The sequence below is a fragment of the Dipodomys merriami genome, unplaced genomic scaffold (assembly GCF_024711535.1).
Source record: "Dipodomys merriami isolate MVZ:Mamm:240054 unplaced genomic scaffold, mDipMer1.0.p SCAF_19, whole genome shotgun sequence".
Taxonomy (NCBI): Eukaryota; Metazoa; Chordata; class Mammalia; order Rodentia; family Heteromyidae; genus Dipodomys; species Dipodomys merriami.
The window spans coordinates 32,251,926-32,268,872 of NW_027203270.1; the positions used below are offsets into that span (position 1 = coordinate 32,251,926).

Consider the following 16,947-nt stretch of genomic DNA (forward strand, 5'->3'; position numbering starts at 1 on the left):
TCAGGCAACAGCAGGAGGCCATTACCTTAAGCACAACATCCTCTTCCACTGACATCTGCACATTCATGCGCAATGTAGCGTTCTAATAAAAATAAGTTAACACAGTCAGGAAGTTAAGTTTCTTTAGAAACTCTAGGCACTATGGGAGAAAGCATCTTAAGACAGCAGGGATGCTCTTTAACAGCTGGCTTCAATCCCAGCTCTCCTGTTGGTCTACATGGGCTGAGTTCCTATGTCTAAAGTTAAGCTGTTTGTCTCAACAAGACAGTGACTTTAAAAAACAAAAACATTAATGATGCTGAAGAAAAAGAAGAATCCTTTAATGTATTCCTGAAAAAAAAAATTATTATGCTGTGCTCAAGAGAGTTTAACCAGCGGTGTTGTTTAGTCTGATTGACTCACAACCTTTGAGTGGATTGGTGGTGGCAGTAGGGATCCTTATGATCAAACAACTTGTTTACAAAAGCAAACAGATTTTAGAGCTGTGTAAAAATCCTAATAATTTCAAAATAACCTTTATCTTTGATACAAAAATAAAGATGCTTACTCCTTTAATTCAGCTTCCCCCAATAACCTTTAAAATAGCAACAGATTCAGACTTAAAAACTGCTTTTCATTTCCAGTGGTAAATGAGAGTGGAGAACATGGATTGGCAATGTTTGTGCTCTTCAGTGGTGCACTGAGACACGTGGATGACAGGTTGCTGGGTCCAAGTAAAAACGCAGTGGCTCTTTTAGAAAGCATCAGGAGAGCCCTCTAGTGGCGGAGAAGGGGAGCAAATGAGCGATGACGGCCGGGGAAGCAGTCCTGTGAGTGTTCATAAAGACGTGGGGAGGTCGGGAAGGAAAGCTCTTTTGGTTAACAGCGTATTTACAATTAGGTATCTGTAATCTTAAATACTTTGAACCTGAGTAACATTTATAAATACGTTATTTGAACCCTTATAGCCACATAACATACTAACATCCCTTTGTCCAGAACCTGTGCTTTCCCCAGCCTTCCTCTCTAGTCAGCAGGCAATTTCAGGAGTCATGGGCACGCAGCAGCAAGATTAGTGCAGCAGCTCTTCAGGCACACTGACTACAAGAGTTGCTAGAGTAGAGCAGGCTCCACTTCTCTCAACCACTTCTTCATCTCTTCTACTCTGCACTGCACAGAACCTCAGCATCTGCTTCTTCAGACCATTTCTTAGCTGTTCAAAGCTTTAGTGATCGGTTTATTGTGCACCAAGAGGCTTGGAAGAGTGGCACCGCTGCTGGGGGGAGGGGGAGGAGCAGGGGCTTCCTGTCCTGGCAGGACGACATCAATGTACACTATGCAGTGGCACCAGGGGCCCTTTGGGTATCCAAGGCTTTGGGATCAATGGCTTGTCCTTGGCCCAGAGGTTATACACATTGTCACAGTATTCAGTGACAAAGTCCTGCTGCATTAGTATGTCAGTTTTGAAGCTCTCCTGTTATAGCAAGGCCTTTCAGCCAGTGTGGATGCAGCATTTCTGAAGAGAAAATTATTTTCACTTATCATTAGAACCAGTTCCAGTTCCTGGAAATCTTGGAGTCGAGCAACATCTTTGTCCTAAAACAAAATAGATCACAGGTTAAGAGTTTCTTGTCTAAGAGGAGCTGTTTGGAGGACTATGAGTATACCAGTGTCCTGGCTCATTTCAGAATTTGGAAGGAAAATGAAATCCCAGGCAGGAAAGTGGTGACTCACTCCAGGGCATGAGCTGGGTTAGGATGGCAGAAGCCCTAACAGCCACTGTGGCAGGATGAGCAGCTAAAAGAAGGGACCAGACAAGCCAGAGCTTGATGTTCAAGAACCTGGAGCCAGCAGCAGAACCACACAGGTATTCATCCTATGACTTAACGTGGGTCTTGTCTTACAAGGCACAAAGCACACCTAAGAGTGCCATAAGGTAATACCACAAGGCCCTACAGAAACAACTGGAAACAAATATATGTGAATGATGATTCAGAACATTCTCTTGAATCTTCCAACTTTCCAAAATTTCAGGGTCTCTATCGACTTAGCAGAGGGAAATAAAACTTACTGCTGACATTTGGAAAACCACTATTTGCTTTTCATTCTTCCACTATGACTCATATAACCAAGGAGGAAGTTAGGTATTTTCCAAATGCAGAAAACAATCACTTAGGCATAGCAGGCTTCTCTTACCTTTCTTAACAGAGTATTGGGTAACTTTCTGATCTTCTCTACTTGATCTGGATTAACACCCAGCTCACAGCAGCTCACTCTGAGCAGTTCTTGGTAGGTGAGCTCCTGCCGGTCCAGTTCAATTTCAATGAAATCATTTTCTCGAAGAGATGGATTCTGAATCCTTACCTTGAGTACCAGCTCTACATAAAAATGAGAGAGAAATGGTCATGAATGGTCTAACATAATATAGCCCACGTAGTGAAAGATTGACCTTAGAAGACGGTCACACTAATTCTATGAAGAAGACTGGCAAGCAAATAATAAACAAGACAACACGAAATTAAAAGAGAAATCCACACCAGGTCAGCACGACTTGCTCAGATCAATCCTGGCTCTGTCAGAGCTGTTCTCAACTGTCTCCCCTGCATCTAAGACTGTGGTTTGCAAGTACAGGGGCAACAGGGTCAGCCATCCCAGCTGTGGAAGGATCACTTCCTTCTGCCATTGCTAAGGAGGTAGGGACGTTAGAATGGGTTTGAGTAACAACTACACAAGATCAGGGAAAGGAGAGAGAGCTGAAATGAAGGCTAGGACAAGTTATGATCCATGATGTACTCTCAGAATACTGAATAAGTATGAATTCAAAGGTATTTATGAAATATGAAACTTACAAGGAAAGTATAAATGAACAAATAGATAACTTACTAAATAAGGTTAATATTTATGACTTGAAAATCCTACCCCTTGATAAGGGAGGGTCTTGCTGGATGTCAGTGGCTCATGCCTATAATCCTAGCTACTCAGGAACTTGAGATCTAAGAATCATGGTTAGAAGCCAGCCTAAGCAGGCAAGCCCATGAGCCTCTTATCTCCAATTAAACACTAAAAAACAGAAATGGAGCTCTGGCTCAAGCAGTAGAGCCTCAAGTTCAAGCCCCAACACTAGACAGACAGACGGATGGATCTAAAGGAGGGTCTCAGTGCTATTACTTGTGGGTCAGAAATGGAAGCAGTCTTCCTCTACATTCTGAGCCTAAGTACCAAGATGGAATGGGCAAGGCATTTACAGACCTGCTACAGACCTACAGGCAAATCTGCTTCACTCCCAAGTATAGGTCCTCACAGCACGAGGTCCTAAAAAACGGGTACTGAGAGTGACTCCAAGGGGAAAGGCAAGGCAAGGCTGGATGTGCCCTGTGGCACTTGGCAGAACTGGAACTATTAGGATGAATTTAAGGTTTCTAATGTTCATAAGAAGATACATACAAATCAATATAGAAATATTGATATACCTGGGCATGTGAATACATGGCTAATAAATTTGACTGTTTCTTTCTTTTCCTTTCTTTCATATTTCCTCTGTTCTTAGCTCTTTAATCTGATTAAGCCTCAAAGAAATTATATACCTGTAGCAATGAGGACACCTAGTGCCCACATTTGGTTTCTAAATGTCATTCTCTACCAAAAGAAACCAGAAGAATCTATCCAACTCCTTGGAGAATCCACCCAACCAATGGTTGCCAAATGCAATGATACATGCTATACTCCCAGCTATTCAGGAGGTAGAAATAGGAGGATTACAGTTTGAAGTCAACCCAAGCAAAAAAGTTAGCAAGACTGTATCTCAAATAATAAGCCACGCATAGTGATTCACTGCTGTAATCCCAGCTAAGTGGGAGCCATAGGCAGGAGTACTGAGGTAAGAGGGCAGCCTTGGCAAAAAGCTGAAAAATAACTAAAATATCTGAAAAAATAACTAAAAGCAAAAAAAGGCTGGTAATGTGGTTAAAGTGGTAACAAGCATGAGACTCTGAGATCAAATCCCAGTACTGCAAGACAGGGGTGGGAAACCAAACCTAACAAACAACAAAACAAAAACAAAAAACAGCTGATTTCTGGGTTGGGGCATGAGACTGCAGCATCTTGCTGTACAGAAAATAAGGAAACATTCCAAGAATGATGAGGTATGCCCAAGGGATTACAAACTAGCTTTAAGAGGCCCCCATGTATATGTGGAGGGGAAGGGAAAAAACAAATTGTAAAAACAGGGATACAGGAGGACCCATTGCAACAATAGGATGTACAAGTCGTTATGTCGAAAAATGAACTTTACAACTTTGGTGGGGGAGGACTGGGAGGGGAAGGATACGAAGGGACAGGAAGGGGAAACAAAGCAGGAGGCTACAATGCTTGATAAGAAATGTGCTCATTATCTTACCCACGTAATTGTAACCCCTCTGTACAGTATTTTCACAATAAAAATATATCAAAAATAAAAAAGAGGCCCCCATGGCCACATTAGGAATAATTTGAAAATCAAAATAATGATAGGAACAGATTCTCACCCACTAAATCTAATAAGAACCAAGGAATTCCGTACTGATGAAATGGAGAAGAAGGGCTGGCACCTGTGGCTCACACCTGACATCTGAGGATCACAGTTCAAAGCCAGCCTGGGCAGCAAAGTCCATGAGACTCTCTCTTATCTCCAATTAACCAGCAAAAAGCTGAAAGTTGAGCTGTGGCTCAAGTGATTCAGTGCCAGCCTTGAATGCAAAAGCTAAGCAAGAATCTAAGACCCGGGCTGGGAAGGTGGCCCAGTGGCAGAGCACTTGCCTTGCATGCCTGAGGCCCTGGGTTCGATTCCTCAGCACCACATAAGCAAAAAGAAAAAAGCCAGAAGTGGCGCTGTGGCTCAAGTGGTAGAGCGCTAGCCTTGAGCTGAAGAGCTGAGGGACAGCGCCCAAGCCCAGAGTTCAGGCCCCACGATCGGACCCAGAAAAAAGAATCTAAGACCCTGAGTTCAAGCCCCAGTACCAGCACAAACAAAAAGGGAAGGAAAAGGGCTGGGAAGGAGGCTCAGTGGTAGAGCGCTTGCATTGCGTGCATGAGGCCCTGGGTTTGATTCCCCAGCACCACATAAGCAAAAGGCCGGAAGTGGCGCTGTGGTTCAAGTGGTAGAGCCCTAGCCTTGAGCTGAAGAGCTGAGGGACAGTACCCAGGATCAGAGTTCAGGCCCACAACCGGACCCCCCCAAAAAAGGGAAGGAAAAGCCTTGCTTTTCAGTGGAATTTCAACTAGAAAAGTAAGAATGATAGAAAAATCACATTCGACCAAATAAACGGCCTGGACCCTTCGGAATATTGAGATACAAATGACAGAGAAAGGATAGAGAATGTTCCAGATCAAAAACTAAAATGACAGCATAAGTGGATGCAATGGGTGATCCTGGGCAGGAACAGGGTAGGGAGTGTAAAAATACCCACAGGGGCTTTGTTGGGATAACTAATAATATTTAAATAAGGACTGCCAATTATATACGTATTAAACCACGGTTCTATTTCCTAAATGTAATACTTGTAAATATCATACAAGAATATCCTTATTGCTAGGAAATATACAATAGGACCAATGCGCAAATATTGCAGGGTAATAGAGTAAAAGGTAAACAATTTGTGAATCCAAGAAAAGGGAGCTCCATATACAGGTGTTCTCAAAGTTTGTAATTATTTTTTTATTTTTTTGTGGTCGTGGGACTTTAACTCTGGGCCTGGGTACTGTCCCTCAGCTATTCAGCTCAAGACTAGCAGTATACTACTTGAGCCACTTCCAACTTTTTCTGTTTATGTGGTGTTAAGGAATCAAACCCAGGGCCTCGTGCATGCAAGGCCAGCACTCTACCACTGAGCCACCTTCCCAGACTGCAAAGTTTGTAATTATATACTGGATATATAAAACAAACAAACAAACAAATAAATAAATCTCACTCCTTCACTGCAGAAGCTGCTTGCTAGGGAAAAGTTACCTTGCATATTAAATGGAAATGCTCCAGTAAAGAAAAATGGCTGGAAGGCTGGTGCCGGTCCTGCATATGTCCCATTTGGAGGCTCCAGTGACACTGGTGGCTTAGACTGGACAGAAGAGAACAGGGAGCGGTTCTGACTCACAGGCGGCTGACAAACAGGACCTGGCTTTGTGCTTTCTTGTGTTCTCAGTATGGCAGAGGGGGCAGACACATCACCGTTCTGAACCAATGCCAAAGAGGTGTGGTCCCGGGGGAAAGATCCCCGCAAGGGGGGATCCCCAGAGGGGAGCAATGGAGGTGAACTGTCTGCAGGTGGTGATGCTGGAGGCGTGGAGGGGCCCCCATTCTGCAGCTGGGGTGAATCCTCCACTGAAGTATTGTAGATAAAAGGGAAAGCTGGGTTGGCCAAATAGTTGGGAACAAAGGGCAGTTCTGACTCCTTCTTCAACTGGGGGAGGCTGTCATCATCATCATCTTCTTCCACTTTAAAAGAAAACAGAAGATTCACATAGTTCTTCAAAAATAACTAAGAAAGAGTATCTTTTGGAAGCCAATATCCTTTGGTATGTGACAAATATTTTGTCAGCACTTACTCCCTCTTCAGGTCAGAAAAGAATGTTTTGCTCGGTTTATGATTACTATTTTTATTATTGTCTTCAATTTCACAAATAAAAAGAAACTTTATAATGCTGACCTTATAACTCATGACCAGAAATAACATGGAAATAATATCTTGGCATAGTAAGTAGCTTTGAGAAATAGGCCAGTTGTTTGGCCAGCATCAAGAATGTAGACGTAATACCACATCTTAAACTAGTTTGATAAAATTCAAAGTTCTTTCAAACACACACTCACCTCCCATTATCTTCCTGATTTCTCTCCTTGATGTTAACTGCACTGGCATTTCTCCTTTTGTAGTAAGAATCTCTTTGTCAGCTCCTGATTTTAATAGGTAAGAGACCACTTGGCCATGGTTGCGTTTACATGCCCAGTGTAAACATGTCCTATCCCCAAGAAAACAAAGAGACTGATTTAAACTGAGGATAGGTGACTTCAGATTTCAAATTCTAAACATTCCTCTTAATAATAATACAAAATAATATACAGGGCTGCGAATGTGGCTTAGTGGTAGAGTGCTTGCCTTGCATGCATGAAGCCCTGGGTTCAATTCCTCAGTACCACATAGAACAGAAAAACCTGGAAGTGGTATGGTGGCTCAAGTGGTAGAGTACTAACCTTGAACAAAAGCAGGGACAGTGCCCAGGCCCCTGAGTTCAAGCCCCAGGATTGGCAAAAAAAAAAAAAAAAAATATATATATATATATATATATATATATATATATATATTCATATATATATATATATACACACACACACACACATATATACATACATACATACATTCATACATACATACATACTGAAGTGAACTACAAGATAAGGAAATAAGAGATCTCTTTTTTTTTTCTTTTTTTTTTGTGTGTGTGGGTTTTTTGTTTTTGGTCATAAGGCTTGAACTCAGGGCTTGGGCGCTATCCCTCAGCTCTTCAGCTCAAGGCTAGCACTCTACCACTTGAACCACAGTGCCACTTCTGGTTTTCTGAGTGGTTTATTGGAGATAATAGTCTCACGGACTTTCCTGCCCAGGCTGGCTTTGAACCTCAATCCTCAGAACTCAGCCTCCTGGGTAGCTATGATTACAGGCATGAGCCACCTGCACCCAGCTAGTGTTTAGTTTTTAATGATTTTTGTCTCTTTACCTACTATGTATGGTGTATTCAAGTGCACATCTTGGAAAGTTTGAGGAGGGTACAGAACTTAAGGGAAAAAGGTTAGAGCTCACTGGACACTGATGAAAGTGAACTATACAATTCATGGGTGGAGATGAGAGGGAGGGACTGGGAAAGAATAAGGGAACAGAAAACACTATATGAAAGGAAATGTACTCATTACCTAACTCATGTAATTGTAATCACTCTATAATAACAATAAAGTAAATTAATTTAAAGATAAATAAATAATGTAAGACTGAGTCTAACATGAATCCAGAAACTAAGCTAGTAATTTCTACTTTTCACTTCACAAAGTATCATCAAAAAGTCTGTTTCATTTTTAGGGCTGGGGATGTTACTAATAGATCAGACCTGACTTATATAACTGTAACCCCTTTGTATATCACCTTTATAATAATAAAAAAGTTAAATTAAAAAAAGTAGATCGGGCTGGGAAGGTGGCTCAGTGGCAGAGTGCTTGCCTTGCATGCATGAGGCCCTGGGTTCGATTCCTCAGCACCACATAAGCAGAAAAAGCCACAAGTGGCACTGTGGCTCAAGTGGTAGAGCGCTTGCCTTGAGCTAAAGAGCTAAGGGACAGCGCCCAGGCCTAGAGGTCAGGCCCCACAACCAGCAAAAAAAAAAAAAAAGAAAGAAAAAAAAGTAGTAGATCAGTAATAGACTGTTTGCCTAGCATGTGCACAGCCATGGGGGTGGTAGGGGATCAGTTCATTCTAGGAACTGGGTCTTTTTTTTTTTTTTTTTTTTTTTTAACTCAGCGCCTTCTACTTACTAGGTACACAGCCAGCCCTCATCTTTGGAGTTCAATTTCAATGGCTTCCAGAAAACTCCAATGACACTTCAGAGTGTTTGTTACTCTGTTAGTAGCACTCATTAGACCCTCTCACTCTCTTCAAAACCTGTTTTGATATTACCACATTCCTCTCTAAGGACTATGGAAACTCACTTCATATGTATCAAAATGCCCCTTAATGATAAATAATCTCAGGCTAATTACTTTCCTCATCTGCAGCTTCTCTATTACTTCAGTTATTGCTATTGTAACAGATACCCTAGTGTAAATTTCAGTTGTTCATTCTCTTTCCCTTTTTTTTTTCCACCTGCACACATACAAAGGATTTCCAAATTTCCATTTTTAAAGAGTTAGCTTTGCTAATTCTTTCCAGAAGGCTATAAACATGTCCTCATTTGCTTAAATGAAATATACTAACTACACGAATACTTCCATTCCCAAGGTGCTTAAAACATTTTATCTAGCCAGGTAACAGTGGCTCACACTGCTCACACACTTGGGAGACTGAGATCTGAGGATCACAGTCTGAAGTCAACCCAGGTTCAGGAAAGTCCATGATTCTCTTATCTCCAATTAACCAGCAAAAAGTTGAAAGTGGAGCTGTGGTTCAGGTGATAGAGCGCTGCTAGCCTTGAGCAAAAAAGCTCAAGTACAACACCCAGGTCCTCAGTTCAAGCCCCAGGACTGGCACAAGAAAAAAGAACATGTTTCTAATAACCAAAAATGTCTAGAATCATGCCCTTCTATTATATCAGACTCATTTAAGTAAAACGAATTATTTAACAGTATATACACTGTGGGGAGGGGTGATTCTGCACACTGAATATTTTAATACTAGATAGAAATGTAATTCACATGTTGACAAACACTTTTTTTGTTGTTGTTGTTTTTTTGGTGACCTTCCTGGGTCTTGATTGAACTGAGGGCTTGGACTCTGTCCCTGAGCTTCTTCTGCTAAAGGCTACCATATGAATCACAGCTCCATTTCTGGCTTTTTTTTTTTTAAGTTTAGTGGAGATAAAAGAGTCTCACACATTTTCCTGTCCAGGATACCTTCAAACCTCCATCCTCAGATCTCAGTCTGAGTAGCTAGGATTACAGGTGTGAGCCACCATCACCCAGCAAGAAACTATCTTAACAGAGTTTAGGTACCCTCAGGTGGCAAAGTATATTATGGAAGGAAAACATTTTTTTTCCCTTCTGTTCTGAAATGTCCTCAGTTACTCTCTAATTGAACTTAGGTAAATATCTTTGGAGCTTATTGCCAAATACAGATAAGATAAAACACAGAAGACATGTTCAAGTGAGGGTTATATCACTGGGTACCTGATAATACAATTATCTAGAAAGTTCATTTGGTACCAGGAAAAAAGCTGAGCAACCCTTTGCACTTACAAGAGACTTACAGAAAACTACCTTGTCCTGCTGGTATCTTGAGTGACATTCTATATATACACTGTGCAGGTGACATTGTATACATTCATTCTCTATGAGGTAAATGCTCATGTGTGGGATTTTTTTTTTTTTTTTAGCATACATTAGCTATACAAAGGGGGAATTTTTTTCTTTTGTCAGTTGTGGGGCTTGAACTCAGGGCCTGGGCGCTTTTGCTCAAGGCTAGTGCTCTATCACTTGGAGCCACAGCATCACTTCATTTTCGTGTGGCTAATTGGAGATGAAGAGTCCCACTGGGACTTTTCTGCCCAGGTTGGCTTTGAACCACAATCCTTGGATCTTAGCCTTGTGTGTAGCTAGGATTACAGGCTTGAGTAGGCTACAAGGGGATATTTCCTTATGGCATTTCCACACTTGTATACAATGTATTCCACTCAATCCCCCATCAGTCTCCCATCTGATTCCTGCTTCCTAACACAATTGCCACAGGTTTCACTGTCCTGTTTTCATTCATGCCAACAACTGAGTTCCCTCTTATTCATCCTTTCACCCAAATTAACTGAAACCCTTCTTAGTCCCAGATCCTGAAGAGCCTATTTCTCCTTTCATTTCCCACAACCACCTGTTCATAAACAGCTTTCACCGAAATTACTTTTTAATTTTTTGGGGGGAGGGGAGTAATACTGGGGATTGAACTTGTCAAGCGCTGTATCACTAAGCCACACCCACAGTAAAAGAAACTTGACCTAGACTTCTAGACTGTAAGCTCCATGAGCACATACAAGGGTTTAATTCTTACTATTCTGTGGTGCTCATGAATGCTAGACAAGTGTTCTACTACTGAGCAACACCTCCAGCCCAAGTGTTTGATTTTTATTACTTAGTGAGTGAACCTAAGATAAAGTAAACATTGCTTAGAGTAGGAGGAGCTAAAAGATCCTTGATTCTGGGCAAATTGCATCAGTGTGTTTGTGTGTGGATGTCCATGGCATATGTTTGAAAAGGAAATGATTATAATAAGTGAGCACTCAAAAAATGAATGGAGCATGATGAGAAAAATATGCTCCCGTTTGGAAATAAAGTGCTTGCTTGCTAGTAGTAAATCACTTGCTCATGGCAAGCTGGAGAGTGAAGGAGGTAATTTACTGTAAGTCTGAGAGACTCAGGGACAAACCAACTAGCCAGAGCATCACCACATAAAGTGGGGTTACAGCAACACAGCAGTCCCCCCACAGCCCTGAGCCCTCAGTGATCATCAATTACAATCTAGAGCTGTGTGACTCTAGGCAGTCATAACTCATAACCACTGCAGCCAGAGAATTTTTTCAACCGCTTCATCAGCTACTATATTTGCTTCTGCAACTCAAGGGGTACACATGACATTTGTGTTATAATTGATGTGGGAACTCTTCGAACTTCAACTCTAAACTTTATAACTGTAGCTAGAATATCCTAATTGTGCTGGAAAATATTTCAGACCAGAGCCTTGGCATTATTATGGTTACAGAGCAACTAAAAACTGGGAACAGTCACTCTTCTACTTTTTGGGGGGGCTTATACTCAGGGCCTGGGCACTGTCCATGAGCTTTTTTGCTCAGAGCTAGCACTCTACCACTTTGAGCCACAGCTCCACTTCTGGTTTTCTGGTGGTTAATTGGAGATAGAGTCTCACAGACTTTCTTGCCCAGGCCAGCTTTGAACCCACAATCCTCAGGTCTCAGCTTCCTGAGTAGCTAGGATTCTAGGTTTGAGTAACCAGTGCCTGACTATGGTTTGACTTCTCTAAGCTAAAAAGATTGTCTAGAGTTTTTGTTCTTGTTGAGTCTTTTATTTTGGTAGAACTAAGATTTAAACTCAAAGCCTCATGATTGGTAGGCAAGCATTCAACCACTAAGACATACCTCCAGCCCAAATGCTAGATTTTTGAAGCTAACTTTAAGCATGTTCCTTAAAGAGAAGAAAATAGACAGGCGCCAGCGGCTTACGCCTATAATCCTAGTTACTAAGGAGGCTGAGATCTGAGGATCATGGTTCAAAGCCAGTCCAGGCAGGATAGTCCAGAGACTCTTAACTCCAATAAACTACCAGAAAACTGGAAGTGGTGCTGTGGTTTAAGTGGTAGAGCACTAGCCTGAGCTGAAGAGCTAAGGTACAGTGCCCAGGCCCAGAGCTGAAGGCCCATGACTGACAAAAAGAAGAAGAAAATAATGTTTAACACTTTATATGTTGGGTATTATTCAAAATGTGCTATATATAATAACTCTACATATAATAATCTTCAAAATATCACACACATAGTTAAGTGCAATGGTGAACACCCATGGTACTAGCTACTAGGGAAGTTCACTTGAGCCTACTTTGAGGCCAGCCTGGTCAATTTTGCTTAGAGTTTTGGCTCAGGACTGGTACTCTACCACTTAAGCCACACCTCCACTATTTTTGCTGATTAATTGGAAATAAAAGTCTCTCAGATGTGTCTGCTCAGGCTGCCTTCAAAACACAATCCTTAGATCTCAGCCTCCTGAATATCAAGGATGACAGGTGTGAGTGACTGATGCCCATCATGAAACTTGATCTTTGAAAACAAACAAGCCAAACCTCTTTAAAAAAAAAAAAAAAAAAAATCCCGAGCCGGGCGCTGGTGCTCACGCCTGTAATCCTAGCTAATCAGGAGGCTGAGATCTGAGGATCGCGGTTCAAAGCCAGCCCGGGCAGGAGAGACCGTGAGACTCCTATCTCCAATAAACCACCAGAAAACCGGAAGTGGCGCTGTAGCTCAAGTGGTAGAGCGCTCGCCTTGAGCTGAAGAGCTGAAGGACAGCGCCCAGGCCCAGAGTTCAAGCCCCACAACCAACAAAAAAAAAAAAAAAAATCCCATGAAGTTGAGGTAAGTACTCATCCCATGAGGATGAGGTAAGTACTATTATTAACATCTCTTGATTTTACAGATGAGGAAACTGAGGTAGTCAGCAAGTAAATTAGTACAACATGCTATATGATAGGTAATAATTAAGTATTATAGGGTTAATAATGTGGAATAAGTATTAGGAAATGGCAGAGGTTGGAGAGGGACATTGTATAATTTTAAATCTGGGGACATAAACAGGCTTTATAGCTAGGTATAGTGGCTCATGCTTGTATTTCTAGACACTAAGGAGGCTGAGAAATGAGGCTCACAGTTCAAAGCTAGTTTAGGCAGGAAAGTTCATGAAACTCTTACTTACAATTTAAACAACAAAAAGCTGGAAGTGGTAGAATGCTAGTCTTGAGCAAAAACAACTAAGTGACACAGCCAGGACCTTTGTTCAAAACTGGCACACAAGGCACAAAAGAAAGGAAAGAAGGAGGGGAGAGGAGAAGAGAGGAGAAGAGAGAGAGAGAGAGAGAGAGAGAGAGAGAGAGAGAGAGAGAGAGAGAGAGGGAGAGAGGGAGGGAGGGAGAGGGAGGAGAGGGAGAGGGAGAAAGAGAAAGAGAAAGACAGAAAGAGAGGGGGGAGGGCTGGGAAGGTGGCTCAGTGGTAGAGCACTTGCCTTGCATGCTCAAGGCCCTGGGTTCGATTCCTCAGCACCACATAAGAAAAAAAAGCCGGAAGTGGCGCTGTGGCTCAAGTGGTAGAGCGCTAGCCTTGAGCTGAAGAGTTGAGGGACAGCACCCAGGCCCAGAGTTCAGGCCCCATGACCGGACCCAAAAAAAAAAAAAAAAAAAAGAAAGAGAGGGGGGAGGCTGGGAAGGTGGCTCAGTGGTAGAGTGCTTGCCTTGCATGCATGAGGCCCTGGGTTCAATTCCTCAGCACCACATAAGCAGCAAAAGCTGGAAGTGGCACTGTGGCTCAAGTGGTAGAGTGCTATTCTTGAGCTGAAGAGCTAAGGGACAGGGCCCAGGCCCAGAGTTCATGCCCCACACCGACAAAAAAAGGGAGGGAGGGAGGCTTCACCATGAAGCTATGATCTGAAAGAGAACAGAGAGCAAACCATGGTGTACTGGGAGAAAAACAAAAGGCAAAGGTCTTGCATCAGACTCTGCCTGGTATTCCAGCAAATAAGAATATCATGGGAAGAAAGTAAGGAGTCAAGGGCTTAGATGGAAGGAGAAGGATTTATAGGATCTGTTGGCTTCTCTTCAGAGTGAGATGAAGCTGGTTTGAATTAAGCAGAGTGAAACAATGGGACTTGCTAAGAATGCCTCTGGCCACTGTGTTGAGAAGATTGGAAGAAAAAAGCCGGAAGTGGCGCTGTGGCTCAAGTGGTAGAGCGCTAGCCTTGAGCTGAAGAGCTGAGGGACAGCACCCAGGCCCAGAGTTCAGGCCCCACGACCGGAACCAAAAAAAAAAAAAAAGGAGAAGATGGGGGGGGCGGTAATAAGCAAGGAAGTTAGGAGGCTACACAACAATCCAGTGAGGTAAGTAATATAGTGGGAAGAGCTTGTACAATTTGGGAAGTGGTTAGATTCTAACTGTATCTGAAGCAGTAGCGGATAGAATCAGAATTTGCTGGTTGACTGGATGTAGGGGTAAGGAAGATGAGGAGGCTGCCAAACATTCTAGGCTGACACATGAGAGGCTGAGATGAAAATGCTTCAGGAGGCCAGGGACAGAAAGTGAATAAGGGGAGTCTGGGAATTCAATCTTGGCCATGTTGAGTTAGAATCAGATCCATGAGAAGTCTCTTCTGACTACTACACTCTCATCTCACACCAACTGAACACCCACCACATGGCAGGAATTGTGCTAGGATGGTAAAGATCTAGAGTCGAGTCAGATGATGAGTCCATTTGCCAGTTCTACCACTTACTTAAACTCTTGCCCTATGGAGACTTTTTTTCCAGTCCTGGGGCTTGAACACAAGGCCTGGGCTCTGTCCCTGAGCTTCTTTTGCTCAAGGCTAGCACTCTACAACTTCAGCCACAGCATCACTTCTGGCTTTTTCTGTTTATGGGGTACTAAGGAATTGAACCCAGGGCTCCATGCATGCTAGGCAAGCATTTCTACCACTAAGCCACATTCCCACCCCTTATTGCTAGCAATTTAGGGATGTTTTGTAACTTGGAATTTACTTCATGTTTCTGGGCCTCAGTTTCTTAATCTGTAAAATGGAGAAAACAGCAATGTCTCCTAAGTAGTTGAAATGAGGCAATATATAGAAAGTGCTCAGAACTGTATCTATGCTCCAGAGCAACTGCAATAAGTGTTAGCTATCTGTATTATCCTTCATCCCATTAAATGCTCACAAATGTGAAATAATTGAAAATGAAGTGGCTCAGGCCAGGTTGTATAGCTTAGGCAGGCATGAAGAACCTGAAGCCAACCCATTACCCTGTACAACACTGCCTCCCAGTGCCAAGTCAGGAATCCACAGCTTTCACAGAGCAATTCCCAGAAAAGATATACCAAAACAGCAAAATGTTACCAAACACTTTTAGAAAAACAAGAAGAAAGTATATCCACTGTTTCCTGGCTTTGCACACAGCTTTCTAGACTGTTTTCTTGAGGAAAAGGAGGCAGACAGATTTGTTGAGAATCAAGGGAACCTCAGTACTGACCCTGAATATCAGACTGACAAATGGTGGTGAGCTATTCTTTGGAGTTGCAATCATCTCCATCGTCCCTTGTTCCAAAATATAGGGTTCTATTCAAAATAAGTAAATAAAACATTTTTCAAAAAAACTTGTATTTTAACTCTAAGCTAGAAAAATAGGCGGGTTAAACATTGTTGGATCAAATTTTAAATGTAAATCCAAAGAGGGCAGAATAATAGTCACATAAAGTAACTGGAAACTAAAGCTTCGACCACCAGCATCAGCTTAAAATGACACTCCCTTTTGGTTGGGAAAGAACCAGTTTTCAGACAGACATCTAAAGGCACTGAGTGAGATTCTCCATCGCAAATTGTAGTGGGAAAACAAAGCAAAACACTATAAACAAATGAGTCTTCTTTCACCAGGCAGCTGTAGGCAGCAGCAGATCACTGTTGCAGACAACAATGATACACAATCGTGATGCAAGTGGTGGCAATTTTGTTGTTGTTGTTTTCCATCTGGTATTGGCTAGAAGAAATCACGCTAGTTTACAAGATTCGTATTTGCTGGGTTGCTTACGAGCTTTTCGCTATGCATATCGTAGCAGTGTGTTTCAGAACCACCTACAACCAAATAATTCAATACTGGGATGGGCTCCAGTGTAGAGTCGCTGAGAATTATAGCCTTGGGCACTGCTTGATCAAAGTTAACGGGGGGGGGGGGGGGGAAGAGAGGGGGGAGCGCATCGGGAACAGCAGGGCGAGGGGCGGGGGAAGGGTGCGGAGGGGGAGGACAGGGTTCGCACGGGCACTGCCCAGGATATGGGCAGGATGTGGGCAGGACGCGCTTTTGATTGCACGGGGCAAGGGTGATCCAGACTTGGCCTCAAGAGGGAACGGCCTGGGAGGACTGAGACACCAGGCCTCACCTCTGTGCCCGGCATTCAAGTATAGTGCCAGGCCCAGGTGGCAGCTGACGGTGCCATGCCCCCCCTCCGCCCCCTCCCCACACACAAGGCCAACAGCCCTGACCCTAAGGCCTCCCCGACTCCCCACTTACCAGCCGTTGACCTCATTTTGGGAGTTCACATCTACCCCGCTCTCCACCAGTTTCTGCACCTCCCGAATGTCCCCCAAAGCCGCGGCCTCCCGCAGCCTCTCCTGCTGCTCCTTCTGCTCTAGGAGGGCACTCATCTTTCCCCCGGGTCCCAGGCCCCAGGCCGCCCCGCCCCACTCCGGGCCGGTCAGCGCCGCCGCCGCCTCCGCGGCCCGCTCCGGGCCATCGGGGGAGGGAGCGCAGGGCTCACTGGCCCTGCTCGTGCGGCCGCCCGCGCTCGGCCCGGGTCCGGTGCCCTGCCCCCCACCCTCCCGCCCCGTCCCGCCCGGAGCCCGCCGCTCCGCAGCTCTCCCCGCCCGCAGGCCCAGGCCTCCTCCCCCGCCGCGCCGCGGCAGGCCGGCTCCGGGGGACCCTATTCAGTGTGACAACGCTGA

The 16,947-nt window shown here is 43.6% G+C and overlaps 1 protein-coding gene across 1 annotated transcript; it reads right to left on the reverse strand.

Moving 5' to 3' along the window:
• Positions 1-293: 293 nt before the first annotated feature.
• Positions 294-16,794, reverse strand: LOC138831167 (ankyrin repeat domain-containing protein 40). Its single transcript, XM_070028365.1, has 5 exons — positions 16,517-16,794; positions 6,818-6,966; positions 5,963-6,445; positions 2,176-2,357; positions 294-1,575 (listed from the first exon to the last, which is right to left on the reverse strand). The coding sequence occupies exons 1-5, from the start codon at positions 16,648-16,650 to the stop codon at positions 1,429-1,431; spliced, it is 1,095 nt and encodes a 364-aa protein (XP_069884466.1). The 5' UTR covers positions 16,651-16,794; the 3' UTR covers positions 294-1,428.
• Positions 16,795-16,947: the final 153 nt, after the last annotated feature.